At 43.0% G+C, this 19,421-nt stretch overlaps 1 protein-coding gene across 1 annotated transcript in view; it reads left to right on the forward strand.

Moving 5' to 3' along the window:
• The window catches only part of LOC142313156 (uncharacterized), a 186,379-nt gene extending 167,485 nt beyond the window's left edge, over positions 1-18,894 (forward strand). Inside the window, 2 exon segments of the mRNA XM_075352144.1 lie at positions 386-476; positions 16,769-18,894. Coding sequence (XP_075208259.1) covers positions 386-476; positions 16,769-18,225 — 1,548 coding nt within the window. The 3' untranslated portion in view covers positions 18,226-18,894.
• Positions 18,895-19,421: the final 527 nt, after the last annotated feature.

The raw sequence follows: 19,421 nt of genomic DNA on the forward strand, positions 1-19,421 counted from the left end.
TTATCATAGTTTTTAAGGTTGAAGGGAGACTCTAAGTCCATCTAGTTCAACCCGTAGCCTAACATGTTGATCCAGAGGAAGGCAAAAAAAACCCCAATGTGGCAAACAAGTTCCAATGGGGAAAAAATTTCCTTCCTGACTCCACATCCGGCAATCAGACTAGTTCCCTGGATCAATACCCTGTCATAAAATCTAATATACATAACTGGTAATATTACATTTTTCAAGAAAGGCGTCCAGGCTCTGCTTAAATGTTAGTAGTGAATCACTCATTACAACATCATGCGGCAGAGAGTTCCATAGTCTCCATAGAGATGGCAGGATTAGAGCTGATCATAGATGGGACTTCTCCATCTGTCTGTGACTTTTACAATATTTGTTTCAGGAGGAAGATCTGACTCATATTAATACTACAGAGACATATATGAGGGGTGATGAGAGGAGTAAAGAGGAGATTCCTACAGATAACCGCCCAGGTGAGTAGTCACCACAGCTGGAATATGGACATGAAATATACCTATGAGAATGTGGCACATTTCTTGATTTGGGATTTTTCCAAATTTGAGAACTGAGGAGCAATTAGCTTTTATTAAATCCATATTAAAATACTCTGTGATAACAGAACATGGAGGCATATACCCAAATAATGGAAGATTCTTAGGCAGATGGACAGTCAGTGCTTTGGGTGGCGGAATTGCTGCTCACCTTGTATGGATTTACTTCTTGTGAAAAAATATTTTAAAAATTCATCCCGAGGAGCTTGAATGTCTAAAATATCTTCTTGGTCTAATAATTCTACATTGTCCACACAGAGGTCTTGTTAAAAATATACTCTTAAATATATTTTTCTTCAAATACAGGATAAGACGCATGAAAAATGGAATACAAAATGTGTAAAAAATAAATGTAGTTTATATCTGATAAAAATGATTGCCAGAATCAGTTACAGAAAGGAAAAATCATATTCTTCATTAGCTTACGTAAATTGTTCAATGAGTCCATACAAATCAATAGAAATCTTCCTCCATTTCACCTTGGTTCCCAAATAGAATCATACTGCAGGCCTGACAGGCATGTCTTGCTACTTGGATCGGGTGGCCGGACTCTGCAGCCTCGACATGTGTGAATTGACTCTCGGAGCAGGAGTGAATGACCCCCTCCATCGTGTCATGTTATATGACAACTGTCCAAACCATATAGGGTATTTCAGCTGAACACAGTTACACATGACGTAGTCACTAGAAGCTTCCAGATGGAAGGATATATATATCTATATATATATATATATATATATATAGATATATATAGATATATATATATATATCATGTCAGCACTTATGTATATTCAATATGGATATCTTAATATTTATTCCTTATAAGAACTTTATCGATAAGCTATGCCCTCCAACATAAACAGAACTGTGAACATATATAATATGTCCTACTATAAAATGTTTGATAACTAGATGTATTAATTTTAATGTTTTTACAATTCCCCCTTGAGGCGGGTAAATTATTAATTATTATTATTAATGAAACCCCGAAAATGAATTAATACATCATTAAAATAACAGATCTTCTTTCCTTATTTGGCGATAATGGATTAATATCAATAATAATGATGAATAATAATCAATTTGCATTATTCATGTTGTATGTTCAACAATATAATAATGTGGATTCATGTTATGGTAGGCCGTGACTGATAATCATATAAAATACATAATTATACTTTCTTAAATTTAAAAGATGCAAAACAGATCCGATCACCATATGATGTCCTCTGAGATGATTTCTTCTTATCTCCGATGTAATCCGGCATAAACACAGTCTCTTAAAAATGAATCCTTTGATAAAAAATGAATGGTTACCAATTTGATACAGTCCCATATTGTTTAGCATTGTTAGGTCCATAAACTTTATTCTTTATTGCAAAGTCCATAGCCAATGTACAGTTAGGTCCAGAAATATTTGGACAGTGACACAAGTTTTGTTATTTTAGCTGTTTACAAAAACATGTTCAGAAATACAATTATATATATAATATGGGCTGAAAGTGCACACTCCCAGCTGCAATATGAGAGTTTTCACATCCAAATCGGAGAAAGGGTTTAGGAATCATAGCTCTGTAATGCATAGCCTCCTCTTTTTCAAGGGACCAAAAGTAATTTGACAAGGGACTCTAAGGGCTGCAATTAACTCTGAAGGCGTCTCCCTCGTTAACCTGTAATCAATGAAGTACTTAAAAGGTCTGGGGTTGATTACAGGTGTGTGGTTTTGCATTTGGAAGCTGTTGCTGTGACCAGACAAAATGCGGTCTAAGGAACTCTCAATTGAGGTGAAGCAGAACATCCTGAGGCTGAAAAAAAAGAAAAAATCCATCAGAGAGATAGCAGACATGCTTGGAGTAGCAAAATTAACAGTCGGGTACATTCTGAGAAAAAAGGAATTGACTGGTGAGCTTGGGAACTCAAAAAGGCCTGGGCGTCCACGGATGACAACAGTGGTGGATGATCGCCGCATACTTTCTTTGGTGAAGAAGAACCCGTTCACAACATCAACTGAAGTTCAGAACACTCTCAGTGAAGTAGGTGTATCTGTCTCTAAGTCAACAGTAAAGAGAAGACTCCATGAAAGTAAATACAAAGGGTTCACATCTAGATGCAAACCATTCATCAATTCCAAAAATAGACAGGCCAGAGTTACATTTGCTGAAAAACACCTCATGAAGCCAGCTCAGTTCTGGAAAAGTATTCTATGGACAGATGAGACAAAGATCAACCTGTACCAGAATGATGGGAAGAAAAAAGTTTGGAGAAGAAAGGGAACGGCACATGATCCAAGGCACACCACATCCTCTGTAAAACATGGTGGAGGCAACGTGATGGCATGGGCATGCATGGCTTTCAATGGCACTGGGTCACTTGTGTTTATTGATGACATAACAGCAGACAAGAGTAGCCGGATGAATTCTGAAGTGTACCGGGATATACATTCAGCCAAATGCCGCAAAGTTGATCGGACGGCGCTTCATAGTACAGATGGACAATGACCCAAAGCATACAGCCAAAGCTACCCAGGAGTTCATGAGTGCAAAAAAGTGGAACATTCTGCAATGGCCAAGTCAATCACCAGATCTTAACCCAATTGAGCATGCATTTCACTTGCTCAAATCCAGACTTAAGACGGAAAGACCCACAAACAAGCAAGACCTGAAGGCTGCGGCTGTAAAGGCCTGGCAAAGCATTAAGAAGGAGGAAACCCAGCATTTGGTGATGTCCATGGGTTCCAGACTTAAGGCAGTGATTGCCTCCAAAGGATTCGCAACAAAATATTGAAAATAAAAATATTTTGTTTGGGTTTGGTTTATATGTCCAATTACTTTTGACCTCCTAAAATGTGGAGTGTTTGTAAAGAAATGTGTACAATTCCTACAATTTCTATCAGATATTTTTGTTCAAACCTTCAAATTAAACGTTACAATCTGCACTTGAATTCTGTTGTAGAGGTTTTATTTCAAATCCAATGTGGTGGCATGCAGAGCCCAACTCGCCAAAATTGTGTCACTGTCCAAATATTTCTGGACCTAACTGTAGATAAACCACAGTTCATAAGTGTAGAAGAATAGCATAGGTCTTTGATGTCTGTGCAGTGTAATTTACATTAGTCACGTTTATCCTCCGTGCTGCCTGCTGTCATTTTTTGAACAGGTGATGAGACGTTATTGGTCAGCACGATAGGGGTTAACTTTAACACGTTATTGCTCTCCTTGGTAACTGTGGTGAGGTCTTAAAGCACAGACCATGTGTTATAACATTGTCCATCCTGGAACCATAAGATCACTGTCTTTCTGAGGTCCCGCAGTGGTAAGTGTATTGTATGTAACACAGTCTTATTTGAGACGTTACCTTTTGGACCGTTGAGTTTCAGCCTTTTAAACCTTTTTGTAGAATCCCTTTTAACTTTAGAAAAATTAATAAAAGTATTTTTATCTTTCTGTAATCTTGATTGAAGACTGATTCATTCCCTAAACTAGATACCAAATGTGGCAATGATACTATCACTAATAAATGTCACAGCGTATCATAACTCTAAGGCTATGTGCGCACGTTGCGTACTAGCCCTGCAGAAATTTCTGCAGCGATCTGAAGAGCACACGTGCGCTTCAAATCGCTGCAGAAAATGTCCGTAGAGAAAAAAAAAAAAGCCGATTCCATGCGCTCTGCCTGCAGCTCCTGCCATAGACAGAGCAGGAGCTGCCGGCAAAGCGCACGGAAGAAGTGACATGTCACTTCTTAGAACGCAGCGCTTCGGGCAGCAGCCGAAGCGCTGCGCTCTAAGACGCCACGTGCGCATGGCCCCTGCACAATCTCCATAGACTGTGCAGGGGACGCAGGACGCATGCAGTTACGCTGCGCTACAAAGCGCAGCGTAACTGCATGTATTTACGCAACGTGCGCACATAGCCTAATACTATAATACCATGTCATTATTATTATCGTAGAAGTATTAATATAATTGATACTTAGAATGATGTAATAATACTGCATAATGGTGTAGACGATAGTATTCTCATGTAATAACCTTTTTTGTCATTGGTGTAATTACCTTTCCAAACCCATAGGTGGCAATGGTTTGAATAATACCAAAATGTAATATAAAATATGAAATAATATTTACCTATTATAAATATGAAAAGCAACAATGTGGCTTATTTAGTTAGATCATTTGTAAAATTATAAACCAAAGCAAATAACCTTTTAGAAAAGACTGGATGATTCCATCAAAATACAATATTATTCATTATAAATGATTATTATTGATTAAAAAATATAATATATATTATTTGTAAATATAGGAAGGTGTTACGGGGGGACCGGCAGATTAGGACCAGGGGGTATATATCCTAATCGCCAGTCGGGGCCCACCGTGCTCCAGATGACAAAGGAGCTGCTGGCACTTGAGGGTTAGGCGGAGACTATAGAGCTGGATGGCTCTGAGATAACCCAGGAACTCGGAACCGGTCACGTGTGTTGGGACACGTCAGACCGGACGACAACCCGATTAGCGTTTTGGTGCACCTAGCGCTACACCAACCACGTGTGCAGGAAACACGTCAGGCCGGGTGGTAACCAGGTAGTGTTGACCGGAAGACCGCCACGAAAGCGCCCTGTCAGCCACGTGTGTAGGACACGTCAGGCCGAGCGGTCCTCCGATTAGCGTTTCTGGCCACCTCTCGACTGGCCATGTGTGTGTGTGTAGGACACGTCAGGCCAGATGGGTACACCAGTAGCGTTGACCGGGAAGCCGAGGAGGATAAGGAACACCCTGTTAACTCCACAGGGGTCCTGGGGTACGCTGTCCGTGCGCGTAGGGGGCACAACCGGACAGGTGGCGCAGCAGGTGCGTTGTCCGTGTGCGTAGGGGGCACAATCGGACAGGTAGCGCAGCAGGTGCTTTGTCCGTGTGCGTAGGGGGCACAATCGGACAGGAAGCACAGTAGCCGCAGCCCAGTTAACGCCACTGGGCTGCTATAGCAAGACTGGAACGGCAGGAGGGAAGCACGGCGCCTGACCCTGATGTGCCGAGCCACGAATCTTGGCGTGACAGGCACCGTTCGCCTAACCCTACCTACCGCTTCCCAACATAGGCTTATGCCGCAATGAGGCTCTAACATGAAGGTGTGCTCTGACTGAGCAAAAGTGAAGACTGCGCACCTCCATGTTGTCTCCAGCCCCTTTTATAACCTGGGTCCGCCCCAAACCCAGGGTGGAACCACCAAGGTCCAATAGCAGAGTGTCATGTCATCAGCGACGTCACATGCGACCTATCCGGAACCGCCACGTCATTGATGACCCCATGGCAGCCACGCCCCAAACACTTCACCAGTCATCGTCTGACGACCAATACTGAGGTGCCAGATCATAGGGGCGGGCCTCTGCGAGCCAGTCCGGAGTGGCCACGTCATCAGGACACCTGACACCCTCTGCCCTATCAGGGCCCGCCACCCCACGGACATGCTCAGTGAGGTCCTTACCGGACCTAGCCTCTGATGCACTAAGTGCCTGAGCATGCTCAGTAGCCTGAGCCACAGGCTCAGAAAGCAGACTATCTGTTTGAGCATGCTCAGTAGGCACATCCCAGAACTTAGACACAGCACGAAGTCCAAGTACCTGTGCAAAGAGGCTGCTAGGGATAATTGTGGGAGCATGCTCAGCAGCCTGAACTGAGGACCTAGTCTCAGACATAACACAAACAGGCTGAGCATGCTCACCAGGCAAAACACCGGGCTTAAACTCTGGCTGGGGTAAATCGGCGCACGCATGCGCACCAGCCGCCTCTCCACACTTAGACGTGGTGGAAGGAACAGCCAACTGGACGACCCGAGGCACGGCCAAGAACGGCAGCCGCCGCCTGGGCGCAACAGGAACCGCAGCAGGCTGCTTGCGGCTATGGCGGCGCCGGTTTGTAACAGAAGGTAAACCTAGATGTACCTCGATCTTCCATCTTTATTACTCTAATTTAGTTTATTTGATTTGTCTAATATTTATTAAATGACCCCCTATATAAGAAAATGTATAACTATAACCAATATTCGTCCTTATTGTGACAACGTACTAATAAAAGAATAATGTATTACTAGGAAGTAAATAATTGAATATATTGATGTACGAAGTGTTCTTTTTCTTCCAAAAATTGGAACTTTCCCTTTTAATATGATTCATATTTAATAAAGTAATATTCTTATATTAGATATTACTTAACTAAATATTGAAGTGTTTCCTCAATTGAGATTTTAAAATTAGAAGGAAAAATAAAAAATTGTAGAATTTTTAAATTTTGATTAAAAATTTGAATATTGAATAAAAATAATCAATATAAAAAATAGGAATAAAAGGAAAAAGGAAAATCGGAATAAAAATTGGAATAAAAATAAGGCCTTCTATGTATATAACACTTATGTCTTTAATAACACATAACCTTAGTATTACCAGTATCTTATAGGATTTCCATACCTATCATATCAGTAACCTATAAAAATAATTAAGTCATGTAACTTTGCAGATAATACTCTTCTTCTTTTAGTATATAAATGCATTATGATATACTTCAAATATATTTTTTTTTATTCCCAATTCTTCCTTTGTACTTGAAATATTAATTATTAACCCCTTAACGACCTTGGACGTACTGAGTACGTCATGGTGACGTGGTGCTAAACGACCCATGACGTACTCAGTACGTCATGGCGAAATCGCGGTCCCGGAGCCCCGGGGAGTGAAATTTATTTACTTAAACGGTAGATTCGGGAAGGAGGGGACCTCTGCCTGACGTCAGGAGGGGTGGTGCCTCCTCCCCGAACCTACAGAGGCTGTGATTGGCTGACGAACGCCGCTCAGCCAATTACAGCCACTGTAATGTTCCAGCCATTGAAAATGGCTGGAACATTGAAATCCAGCCCTGATCAGTGCTGCTGTAGCACTGGCCATTGGCTGGAGCTGGGTGATCGATGCTTCACCCGCCCCCAGCTCTGATTGGAGAGACCGGTCTTGTGACCGCTCTCTCCAATCAATGTGGATCTGCGGCCTGTGATCGTCCCTAGAAGCCGAGGAGAGCGGTAAGTTGTTGTCCCCGCCGCCCGCCCCTGTCCCCGATCGCCCCGCCGCCCACCCCTGTCCCCGATCGCCCCTGCTGCCGCTTCACCGCCGTCCCCGCCGCCATGCTCCCGCTGCACCGCTGTCCCCGCCGCCGCTCCCGATCCACCGCCGTCCCCGCCGCCATGCTCCCGCTGCACCGCTGTCTCCGCCGCCATGCTCCCGCTGCACCGCTGTCCCCGCCGCCGCTCCCGATCCACCGCCGTCCCCGCCGCCATGCTCCCGCTGCACCGCTGTCTCCGCCGCCATGCTCCCGCTGCACCGCTGTCTCCGCCGCCGCTCCCGATCCACCGCCGTCCCCGCCGCCATGCTCCCGCTGCACCGCTGTCTCCGCCGCCATGCTCCCGCTGCACCGCTGTCTCCGCTGCCGCTCCCGATCCACCGCCGTCCCCGCCGCCATGCTCCCGCTGCACCGCTGTCTCCGCCGCCATGCTCCCGCTGCACCGCTGTCTCCGCCGCCGCTCCCGATCCACCGCCGTCCCCGCCGCCATGCTCCCGCTGCACCGCTGTCTCCGCCGCCATGCTCCCGCTGCACCGCTGTCTCCGCCGCCGCTCCCGATCCACCGCCGTCCCCGCCGCCATGCTCCCGCTGCACCGCTGTCTCCGCCGCCATGCTCCCGCTGCACCGCTGTCTCCGCCGCCGCTCCCGATCCACCGCCGTCCCCGCCGCCATGCTCCCGCTGCACCGCTGTCTCCGCCGCCTTGCTCCCGCTGCACCGCTGTCTCCGCCGCCGCTCCCGATCCACCGCCGTCCCCGCCGCCATGCTCCCGCTGCACCGCGGTCTCCGCCGCCATGCTCCCGCTGCACCGCTGTCTCCGCCGCCGCTCCCGATCCACCGCCGTCCCCACCGCCATGCTCCCGCTGCACCGTTGTCTCCGCCGCCATGCTCCCGCTGCACCGCTGTCTCCGCCGCCGCTCCCGATCCACCGCCGTTCCCGCCGCCATGCTCCCGCTGCACCGCTGTCTCCGCCGCCATGCTCCCGCTGCACCGCTGTCTCCGCCGCCGCTCCCGATCCACCGCCGTCCCCGCCGCCATGCTCCCGCTGCACCGCTGTCTCCGCCGCCGCTCCCGATCCACCGCCGTCCCCGCCGCCATGCTCCCGCTGCACTGCTGTCTCCGCCGCCATGCTCCCGCTGCACCGCTGTCTCCGCCGCCGCTCCCGATCCACCGCCGTCCCCGCCGCCATGCTCCCGCTGCACCGCTGTCTCCGCCGCCATGCTCCCGCTGCACCGCTGTCTCCGCCGCCGCTCCCGATCCACCGCCGTCCCCGCCGCCATGCTCCCGCTGCACCGCCGTCCCCGCCGCCATGCTCCCGCCGCCGCTCCCGATCCACCGCCGTCCCCGCCGCTCCCGATCCACCGCCGTCCCCGCCGCCGCTCCCGATCCACCGCCGTCCCCGCCGCCATGCTCGCCACTGTCCCCGCCGCCGTCGCACCCACCTTTTTCAGCCGCTGCTGCCCCCGATCGGCGGCGGCCGCCGCCTCCTTCATCGGCTGCCCCTTCTCCATCGCCACACTACCTATCCCTCCATGTGCTGCAAGCCACCCTCCCCCCACGTGGGGGGAGGGTGGCTGGCTTGCAGCACATGTGGGGGGAGGGTGGCTGGCTTGCAGCACATGTGGGGGGAGGGTGGCTGGCTTGCAGCACATGTGGGGGGAGGGTGGCTGGCTTGCAGCACATGTGGGGGGAGGGTGGCTGGCTTGCAGCACATGTGCTGCAAGCCACCCTCCCCCTACATGTGCTGCAAGCCACCCTCCCCCTACATGTGCTGCAAGCCCCCCTCCCTCCCCCTACATGTGCTGCAAGCCCCCCTCCCTCCCCCTACATGTGCTGCAAGCCCCCCTCCCTTCCCCTACATGTGCCATCTCTCTCTCGCATCAGACTCTGCCCCCCTCCCCGATCTGCTGCCTGCTCTCTCCCATTTTCCATCTACTGCCCCCTCTCACCCTCCTCGATCTGTTGCCTCCTTCATCTGCTGCCTCTTCTGTCTGCTGTGATCCTGCTGCCTAGATCCATCCTGTAAGGTAGGTATCCCCATCTCACCCCCCCCATCCTCTGCCGCTCCTCCATCCGCTGCGCCATTTCCCATCCATCCGCTGCGCCCTTTCCCATCCTCTGCCGCTCCTCCATCCACTGCGCCATTTCCCATCATCCATCCGCTGCGCCCTTTCCCATCCTCTGCCGCTCCTCCATCCGCTGCGCCATTTCCCATCCATCCGCTGCGCCATTTCCCATCATCCATCCGCTGCGCCCTTTCCCATCCTCTGCCGCTCCTCCATCCGCTGCGCCCTTTCCCATCTTCCATCTGCTGCACCCTTTCTCATCTGCCGCCCCGCCCTCTCGCATCGCATTATCCAGCGCAGTTGCTCGCTTCCAGACTGCAGTGGATGATGCGATGCGAGACTCGTGCATTGCTCTCACGTTTGGCACTGGTCTTAGTGGCAGGCGCTCTTTTTTTTTTTTTTACTGATGTATGTATTTTTTATTTCGCCAAACTAATTTTTTTTGTATGGGGGGGTCTAGTTTCCAAAATGGGATCACATGTGGGGGAGCTCCATTGTTTAGGCACCTCAGGGGGTCTCCAAATGAAACATGGCGTCTGCTAATAATTCCAATCAATTTTACTGTGAAATGGCGCTCCTTCTCTTCTGAGCCCCGCCGTACGCCCAAACAATTGATTTCCACCACATATGAGGTATCGTCGTACTCAGGAGAAATTGCACAATACATTTTATGGTGCATTTTTTCCTGATACCCTTGTGGAAAAAAAAGCTACCTGTTTGAAAAAACAATTTTGTGGTAAAAAAAAGAATAAAATATTTTCACGGCTGAACATTACAAACGTTTGTGAAGCCTCCAGGGGTTCAAAGTGCTCACTAAACAGCTAGATAAATTCCATGAGGGGTCTAGTTTCCAAAATGGGGTCAATTGTGGGGGAGCTCCATTGTTTAGGCACTTCAGGGGGGTCTCCAAATGAAACATGGCGTCCGCTAATAATTCCAACCAATTTTGCTGTGAAATGGCGCTCCTTGCCTTCCGAGTCCTGCCGTGCGCCCAAACATTTGATTTCCACCACATATGGGGTATCTGCGTACTCAGGAGAAAATGCACCATAAATTTTATGGTGCATTTTTTCCTGATACCCTTGTGATAAAAAAAGCTACCTAGTTGAAGCAACAGTTTTGTGGTAAAAAAAAATTTTTTTCTTTTCACGGCTCAACGTTATAAACTTCTGTGAAGCCCCCAGGGGTTCAAAGTGCACATCAAACATCTAGAAAAAATATTTGAGGGCTCTAGTTTCCAAAATGGGGTCATTTGTGGGGGAGCTCCATTGTTTAGGCACCTCGGGGAGTCTTCAAACCCGACATGGCGTCCGCTAATGAGTGCAGCTAATTTTGCACTCAAAAATTCAAATGGCGCTCCTTGCCTTCTGAGTCCTGCTGTGTGCCCAAACATTTGATTTCCACCACATATGGGGTATCTGCGTACTCAGGAGAAAATGCACGATACATTTTATGATGCATTTTTCCTGATACCTTTGTGAAAATACTAATTTTTATGGCTAAAGTAACATTTTTGTGTTAAAAAAGTAAAATTTTCATTTTTTCGTCTACATTGCTTTGGTTGCTGTGAAGCTCCTAAAGGGTTAATAAACTTCTTGGATGTGGTTTTGAGCAGAGTGAGGGGTGCAGATTTTAGAATTGGGTCACTTTTGGGTATTTTCTGTCGCCTAGGTTTCTCAAATCACTCCAAATGTGATGTGGTACCTAAACAATTTTTTTTTGTAAATTTTGTTGGAAAAATGAGAAATTGGTGATGAACTTTGAACCCTTCTAACTTCCTAACGGAAATTTTTTTTTTTTCAAAAATTGCGCTGGTGTAAAGTAGACATGTGGGAAATGTTATTTAGTAACTTTTTTGTGTGACATATCTCTCAGATTTATGGGCATAAAATTTCAAATTTTGAAAATTGCAAAATTTTCAAAATTTTCGCTAAATTTCCGAAATTTTCACAAATAAACGCAAAACATATCGGCCTAAATTTACCACTGACATGAAGTACAATATGTCACGAAAAAACAGTCTCAGAATCGCCAGGATCCGTTGAAGTGTTCCAGAGTTATAACCTGTCAAAGTGACACTGGTCAGAATTGCAAAAAATGGCCAGGTCTTTAAGGTGAAAACAGGCTGGGGGCTGAAGGGGTTAAAGTATTCTGTAGACACATATATTAATCAAATATAAATATGTAATTAAAACCCAACCTTTTCCTTTCAATATCATGAAATATGATGTTATAAAAATTACTATGTCAAGATTAAATTAAATTAAAATTTATGTTGTATATCTTCAAGACCATATTATAAATATTACTTCCATATTTGAAAAAAAAATGATTACCAATCTGTGTATCAGTAAAAGAAGTAACTCAAAACTGTATAAAAGTCAAAACATTAAAAAAATACTTATTCTAGAATAAACCTTTAATAAGGATCCTAACACATCTATAATAAAGAAATATGTCTATGAATAAGATATATTCTGTATAAATTCCTTCATTATTCATACTTATGTACTATAACTTATTTATTCTAAATAATATATATATTTTTATATATATATATATATATATATTTTTATATATATATATATATATATATATATATATATATTTTTATATATATATATATATATATATATATATATATATATATAATATGTGTATATATAATAACCTTGAAGGAAAAAAAAAATGTTTCCCTCCCCTTTATTTTTTTTGGAAACTTCAAAGACTTTGGGCAAGTAATTGACATCAGCAGCTGCTCAGACAATTAGACTGTCTCACTGTATATACAAAACTATTCACATACAGACAAACATATGGACAACACATATCCCCTTTTTGATTTTCAATTTCTCTATGCGCATTTCAAAAATATGATACTAATATGAAGTACTTCTTGAAGTATACGAATAATTTATTACATCTACTCATGAGTAATAGGTACCTTTGATAGTCACATACTGTATGTTTGATCATAAGACAGACAGACACTTATTATTAGCTCAGTAATTCAAGTGTCACATGCTCTGGTTACGTGCAAGGAACACCATTCCAATACAGCAAGCAGGTTTAAATACTCCACTCCAAAAACTCAGATTACATTTCTAATAACTCTTAGGAAGATATATATTCATAAAAGAAATGTTAAAACTAATGGTCCTCTGGCAATTGGTACCTGAGAAAATAATAATTATTATTCTTATTATTATTATTATTAATGATGCTTTCGCGATTAGCCTTACACAATAAGATATATGTTACCTGATTGAGGATAAGAACAAATTTATAAATAAAAAGTTAATACTTCATCAATCTGCTTTACTGATAAATTCTGAGGGAAATAAAAGAATAAAATTATTATCATATTTATGATAAAAATGAAACACTTAAAATAAGTTATACGTTTCCTTATTAAATTTTAAATATTATTATTCATATACAGAGATCAAATTATTAATTTATAAAATTTAACTATCATAACTAAATGAAAATATGACTTTGATCTTACTATGACTACCCTTATATATATATATATATATATATACACATGAATCTATAGAAGGTATGTATTACATGGATACACTGTATATGAATAATAATAAATATCAAACAATAAAATTAATTTACCCAGAAATCCCCTTTATTTAGCTGAAAACCAAACCTAAATTTTTCTTCAAAGATTCGATCTATTATATTCATTTTCAACTTGTAGGAATCTCTGAAATTATTTTGTAACTCAATTTTTTTCCTTAAATGAGAAAGATTGTCTCTCTCTGAAAGACCACCCAGCTGTCTCTGTCTTTCAAAGCTTTTACTCATCATTTGTCTGGGATCATCAATATCTGATCCTGTGACCAATCCCTTCACTGGAGACAAGGGAAACAAAGGTTTTTCCTGTGGAAAAAGATTTTTAGATAATAATAATTGTGATGGATTGTATGATTTGTAATTTACATGCAATTTCCTGCGAATTTCATACATTTTGTCACAGAAATATCTGGATCTGGGAGACACTGTTGATTTTCCACAGAATCTCTCCTTTTTTGTGTTGGTTTTTCGGAATTAATTAATTTGATTGACTTTGGTGATTTCTAACAAAATCGATAAATGTCGTACATTCGAATAGGGACTTTTTCTTTAATGCCACAGTACAGGCTGTATTATCAAGGAGATTAAATTTCTTGACAAATAAATGTATCATTCCATTCAGTCTGACATTTGGAATGACCGCCCTATATAAACGTTCAAAAACGGACATAAATGAGAACGTACTTTCATTCTGTTCAATTTGTAATTCCTTCAACATCTCATAATTTGTACTCGCTTCATTCCGTTCACAAAAAATGAGATTTCTCAGCCTTGTGATGTCATCCTCAGTTGGACAATCAAAAGTCTCATTGTCAGAAGACTTTTTTAATGCTAGTTGTCTGAAAAATTGCTGGGGTAACCACATATCAAATATTTGAGTCTTCTCACTATTGGTTAAATTTAATTTTTCAATGGAACTTTCAAATATTTCTGAATTTCTGCATACATGTATTTTAGGATCGTATGCGGGAATTAATTTGCATAAGTCCAATAGATTCTTCCTAAGTTAAAGTTCTAACTTAGCCTGTTCTAATTTTAGAAACTGATCTCCGCCATGCTCTCGGACTCCTCCCCCTTCTAGCTCCACTTTGTCATTTCCTTTTCTGACAACTTTTTGCACGTCTTCTACTCTGGCTCCTCCCCCTTCTGACTTCTCTACGTCATTTCCTGCTTCTTTCCCAGTGTCCTGAAAGTCACCTTGAATAGACTGCACATGTCTGTCGCCATCTTCAGGATTCTGATTAGCAAAATTAAAATTACAGTCAAAATCTGACTTTTCATTTACAACATTACAGCCAGAATTCACAATATTACTTAGGCCTGTTTCACACGTCAGTGATTCTGGTACGTTTGTGCTTTTTTTTAAACGTACCAGAATCACTGACATACGCAGACCCATTATAATGAATGGGTCTGCTCACACATCAGTGATTTTTCACTGCACGTGTCTCCGTGCGGCGTACCGGCGTGTTCGTGATTGCCGCACGGAGACATGTCAATTTTTTTCTGGCATCACTGATGTCCCACGGACCACGCAGTGGTGTGGTCCGTGAAACACGTGCCAGAAAAAAACGTTCTTTTAAAATAAAAATCATTTTTACTCACCCGGCTCCAGCGATGTCCTCTGCAGCCCGTGCAGCTTGCTGCGTCTGAGCCGACTCATTATTGTCGCGCATATTCATGATGCACGACACAGCCGACCCGGAAGCAGCTGCTGCGGGGGTCAGCGCCGGCCGGATGCTGCACCGCGAAAGCGATCAGCACCATGGAGAGCGGGAGCGCGCACAGGTGAGTTAATCTCTAAGTGCAATCACGGGCCACGGAGAACGGAGCCCGGATTGCACTTAGACAACCCACGTGTGCCGTGATTCACGGCACACGGAGGGACATGTGCGTGTTTTACACGCCAGTGAAAAACGTCAGTGTTTTTCACTGACGTGTGAAACGGGCCTTACTGACATTTCAGGTTTTAAGCAGTCTTTGGATCTCTCTGTCACTGACTTATGGAATTCCTGAACTAAATGCAATACATTTCTAAGCTTCTCTCTCTCTTTGTTAAAAAATACCTTAGAATTTACTCGTGAATTTGCTAGTTCACACTCAGCATACAAGTCTAACCATAAATTCGCTAAACTAAACTTCTCTAAATGCTTACTTTGTTCAGAAAAAGAATTTAAATTCATTGTCTTACCTTGACTTATAATCAGCACTTGTAGCACTTCTTATGGACTGACTTATCCTTTCTCCTCCAGAGACACGTCAAAAGAGTATTGTCTGTGGCTTAGCAAAGTTTAAAGTTCATTTAAAAAAACATTCATGCAACTTGACTTATCCGTATTTCCTAGGTTCTGCGTGATTTTTATAAATTGTCGATTACTGATACTTTGCAAAAGATATTTATTACTGCTTTCCCCTGGTGTGCAAAGTAAAGGAACAACAAAAAAATTAAAAAACAGGAATGGCTGGCTCTCCAAATGTTAAAAATATACTGTTAAATATATTTTTCTTCAAATACGTGATAAGACGCATGAAAAATGGACTACAAAATGTGTAAAAAATAAATGTAGTTTATATCTGATAAAAATGATTGCCAGAATCAGTTTCAGAAAGGAAAAATCATATTCTTCATTAGCTTACGTAAATTGTTCAATGAGTCCATACAAATCAATAGAAATCTTCCTCCATTTCACCTTGGTTCCCAAATAGAATCATGCTGCAGGCCTGACAGGCATGTCTTGCTTCTTGGATCGGGTGGCCGGACTCTGCAGCCTCGACATGTGTGAATTGACTCTCGGAGCAGGAGTGAATGACCCCCTCCATCGTGTCATGTTATATGACAACTGTCCAAACCATATAGGGTATTTCAACTGAACACTGTTACACATGCCGTAATCACTAGAAGCTTCCAGATGGAAGGATATATATATATATATATCATGTCAGCACTTATGTATATTCAATATGGATAGCTTAATATTTATTCCTTATAAGAACTTTATCGATAAGCTATGCCCTGCAACATAAACAGAACTGTGAACATATATATGTCCTACTATAAAATGTTTGATAACTAGATGTATTAATTTTAATGTTTTTACAGGTCTCCAATGTGTTCTTGCGCATGCGCACTTCTCTCTACACTTCTGAGGGCAGATAAAAGTACTGTAGAGTGCATACACGGGCAGTCTTTGATCTTTCCCCGTACCTGCACATTACAGTACTTTGCTCTGCCCTCAGCTGGGTAGAGAGAAGTGCGCATGCGCAAGAGCGCAATGGAGGACACTGTGTGGATTACATAAGATGTGTCATCCACACAGAGCAGGGAATGAGGACGATCAACGCAAGAAGAGAGGAGGCGACAGACAAAGACCAGCAATGCCCATCAGATCGGACCGCCCTGTTATAATAATTTTTAGGTAAAACCATTCAAAAATAATACAATTTGTTCTATTCTTGGCAGGTAATTGTACCAGGAGCTCAGAGGGACAACAAATATTTTCACATGGTAAATCAGATGATTATTGGAGCTTGCAAGAACCATGTAAAAAGAGTACCCTTATTGCAGAAATACCTCCAGGCCTTCACAACGAAGATCTATCATCTGTAGCTGTTAAACATATCCTGTCTTCTGATTCATTACAGTCTATTAAGAAAAGCAAATCTCACAGAATGGTTGATATAAATAATAGCGCTGATAAAGCAAAGAAACCATATACATGTTCAGAATGTGGAAAATGTTTTCGACACAAATCAAATCTTATGATTCATATGAAAATTCACACAGGGGTGAAGCCATTTTCTTGTGAAGAATGTGGGAAATGTTTTAATCAGAAATCATGTCTTGTTCGACATCAGAGAACTCAGACTGGTGTAAAGCCATTTACATGTTCAGAATGTGGAAAATCTTTTTACCTAAAAAGAAATTTAATTAATCATGAGAGAATTCACACAAAAGAGAAGCCGTATTCGTGTTCAGAATGTGGGAGATGTTTTTTTCAGAAATCAAATCTTAAGACACATATAAAAACTCACACAGGAGAGAAACCATTTTCTTGTGAAGAATGTGGGAAATGTTTTAGCATAAAATCAGTACTTCTTAGACATCAGAGAACTCACACAGGGGAGAAGCCGTATACATGCTCCGAATGTGGAAAATGTTTTAATCAGAAAACATGTCTTATTCGACATCAGAGAATTCACACTGGTGTAAAGCCATTTACATGTTCAGAATGTGGAAAATCTTTTAGCCAAAAAAAAAATCTTATTCGACATGAAAGAATTCACACAAAAGAGAAGCCGTATTCATGTTCAGAATGTGGAATGTGCTTTAACCAGAAACTATGTCTTGTTACACATCAGAGAATTCACACTGGTGTAAGGCCATTTTTGTGTTCAGAATGTGGAAAATCTTTTAACCAAAAAATAAATCTTACTAATCATGAGAGAATTCACACAGGGGAGAAGCCATATTCATGTCCAGACTGTGGGAAATGTTTTATTCAGAAATCACATCTTATTACACATCAAAATACTCACACAAGATCAAAATCACATACATGTTCAGAATGTGGGAAATGTTATACTACTAAGTCAAGTCTTGTTAAACATCTGGGAACTCACACTGGAGAAAATATGTTCTCATGTTCCAAATGTGGGAAATGTTTTACCCAAAAATCAAATTTTATTAAACATCAGAGAAGTCACACAGGGGAGAAACTTTATTCATGTTCCGAATGTGAAAATTATTTCACCCGTAAATCAAATCTTATTAAACATAAGAAAATTCACACAGGGGAGAAGCCACTTTCTTGTTAATATTGTGGGAAATGGTTTAACAAGAAAACATCTGTTGTTATATATCTGAATGCTTGCACGAGCAAAGCCATGTTCATGATCAAAATGTGGAATGTTAAATGAAATCTTATTAAATATTACAGTGAAGCCATTGCAATGTTCACTATATGGGATACTTTATAGTATTTGTTATAAATGAAGTTATGAGTTATACCTATCAAAAGCTGGGGGCACTGGATCACTGCCTGCACCCCTGCAGTGAACAGGTGATTAAAGCAGACAGGGAATGTGCAGACAGAGTACCATAATTTTTTTTTTTATTTTTTTTTTTAAGACGCAGCAGATTATAAGGCACACTTCAAATTTAGAGAAAAAAAAAAGTATAAAAAACTGAGGTCCAGACACAGGAGTGGCGCGACATCACAATACAGACCTTCTTCTCCCCCCCCCCCCCCATTTCCCCATGTCTCCCCCTCCTTCCCTTGTTTTCTACCTATCTTTCTCTCCCTCTCTTTATATCTCTTTCCCACCTAATTGATATACATAGGGTCATGTTTTCATACCTAGTGAACCAGACTATACAGAAGGAAGTTGCCTAAAACACTTTACACAGAATAAAGATAGAAGATTATTAAATGTTAAAATTAAGATGTTCTATAGGATGTTATACAGATCTTACCTTCCACACGATTTGCGATACATTTCATAGTACCATACGTTTTACGAGACTTAAAGACATAGGTTATTTTATAATCTTCATATGCTGTAACATTGGGCAGCATGAAACACCCTTATGCATTTCTTATCTTCTGTTATATGAAAACTTTTGAAATAATAAAGAAATATTAAACAAAAAACTGCGGTCCGTCTTATGATCCAATGGTGTCTTACCAGGGGGGGCAGCAGCGGTGGTGGAGCGAGGTCACAGGAGGTAGGGGCGGTGGTGGAGTAGGGCGGTGCTGCGGGTGTCACAAATGCTACCTGCTGGCGCTGTGAGGCAGGAACATCCAGAAACTGTCGGCTTCAAAGAAATGGTGCCTGGTGTTGGCGCATGCTCAGATTGTGCTATTGGCTCAATGACAAGCTGAAATCTCATTTGCACACTTGGCTCCATTTTCCTTAAGCCCGCTGCTGGAGGATCAATGGGCCGGGGGCGGTGCATGCACAGATGAGATCTTCAGTCGAGAGTTCCACCTGCGTAGGTGCCAACTCTGAGCGGCATTATTCGAAGCCTGCACCGCTGACATTTTCAGGATGGCCTGCTTCAACGTCCTCAGCGAGCACCAGCATCGCCCGCAACACTGCTCCCTGCATTGCTC

This window comes from Anomaloglossus baeobatrachus, chromosome 5, assembly GCF_048569485.1.
Source record: "Anomaloglossus baeobatrachus isolate aAnoBae1 chromosome 5, aAnoBae1.hap1, whole genome shotgun sequence".
Taxonomy (NCBI): domain Eukaryota; kingdom Metazoa; phylum Chordata; class Amphibia; order Anura; family Aromobatidae; genus Anomaloglossus; species Anomaloglossus baeobatrachus.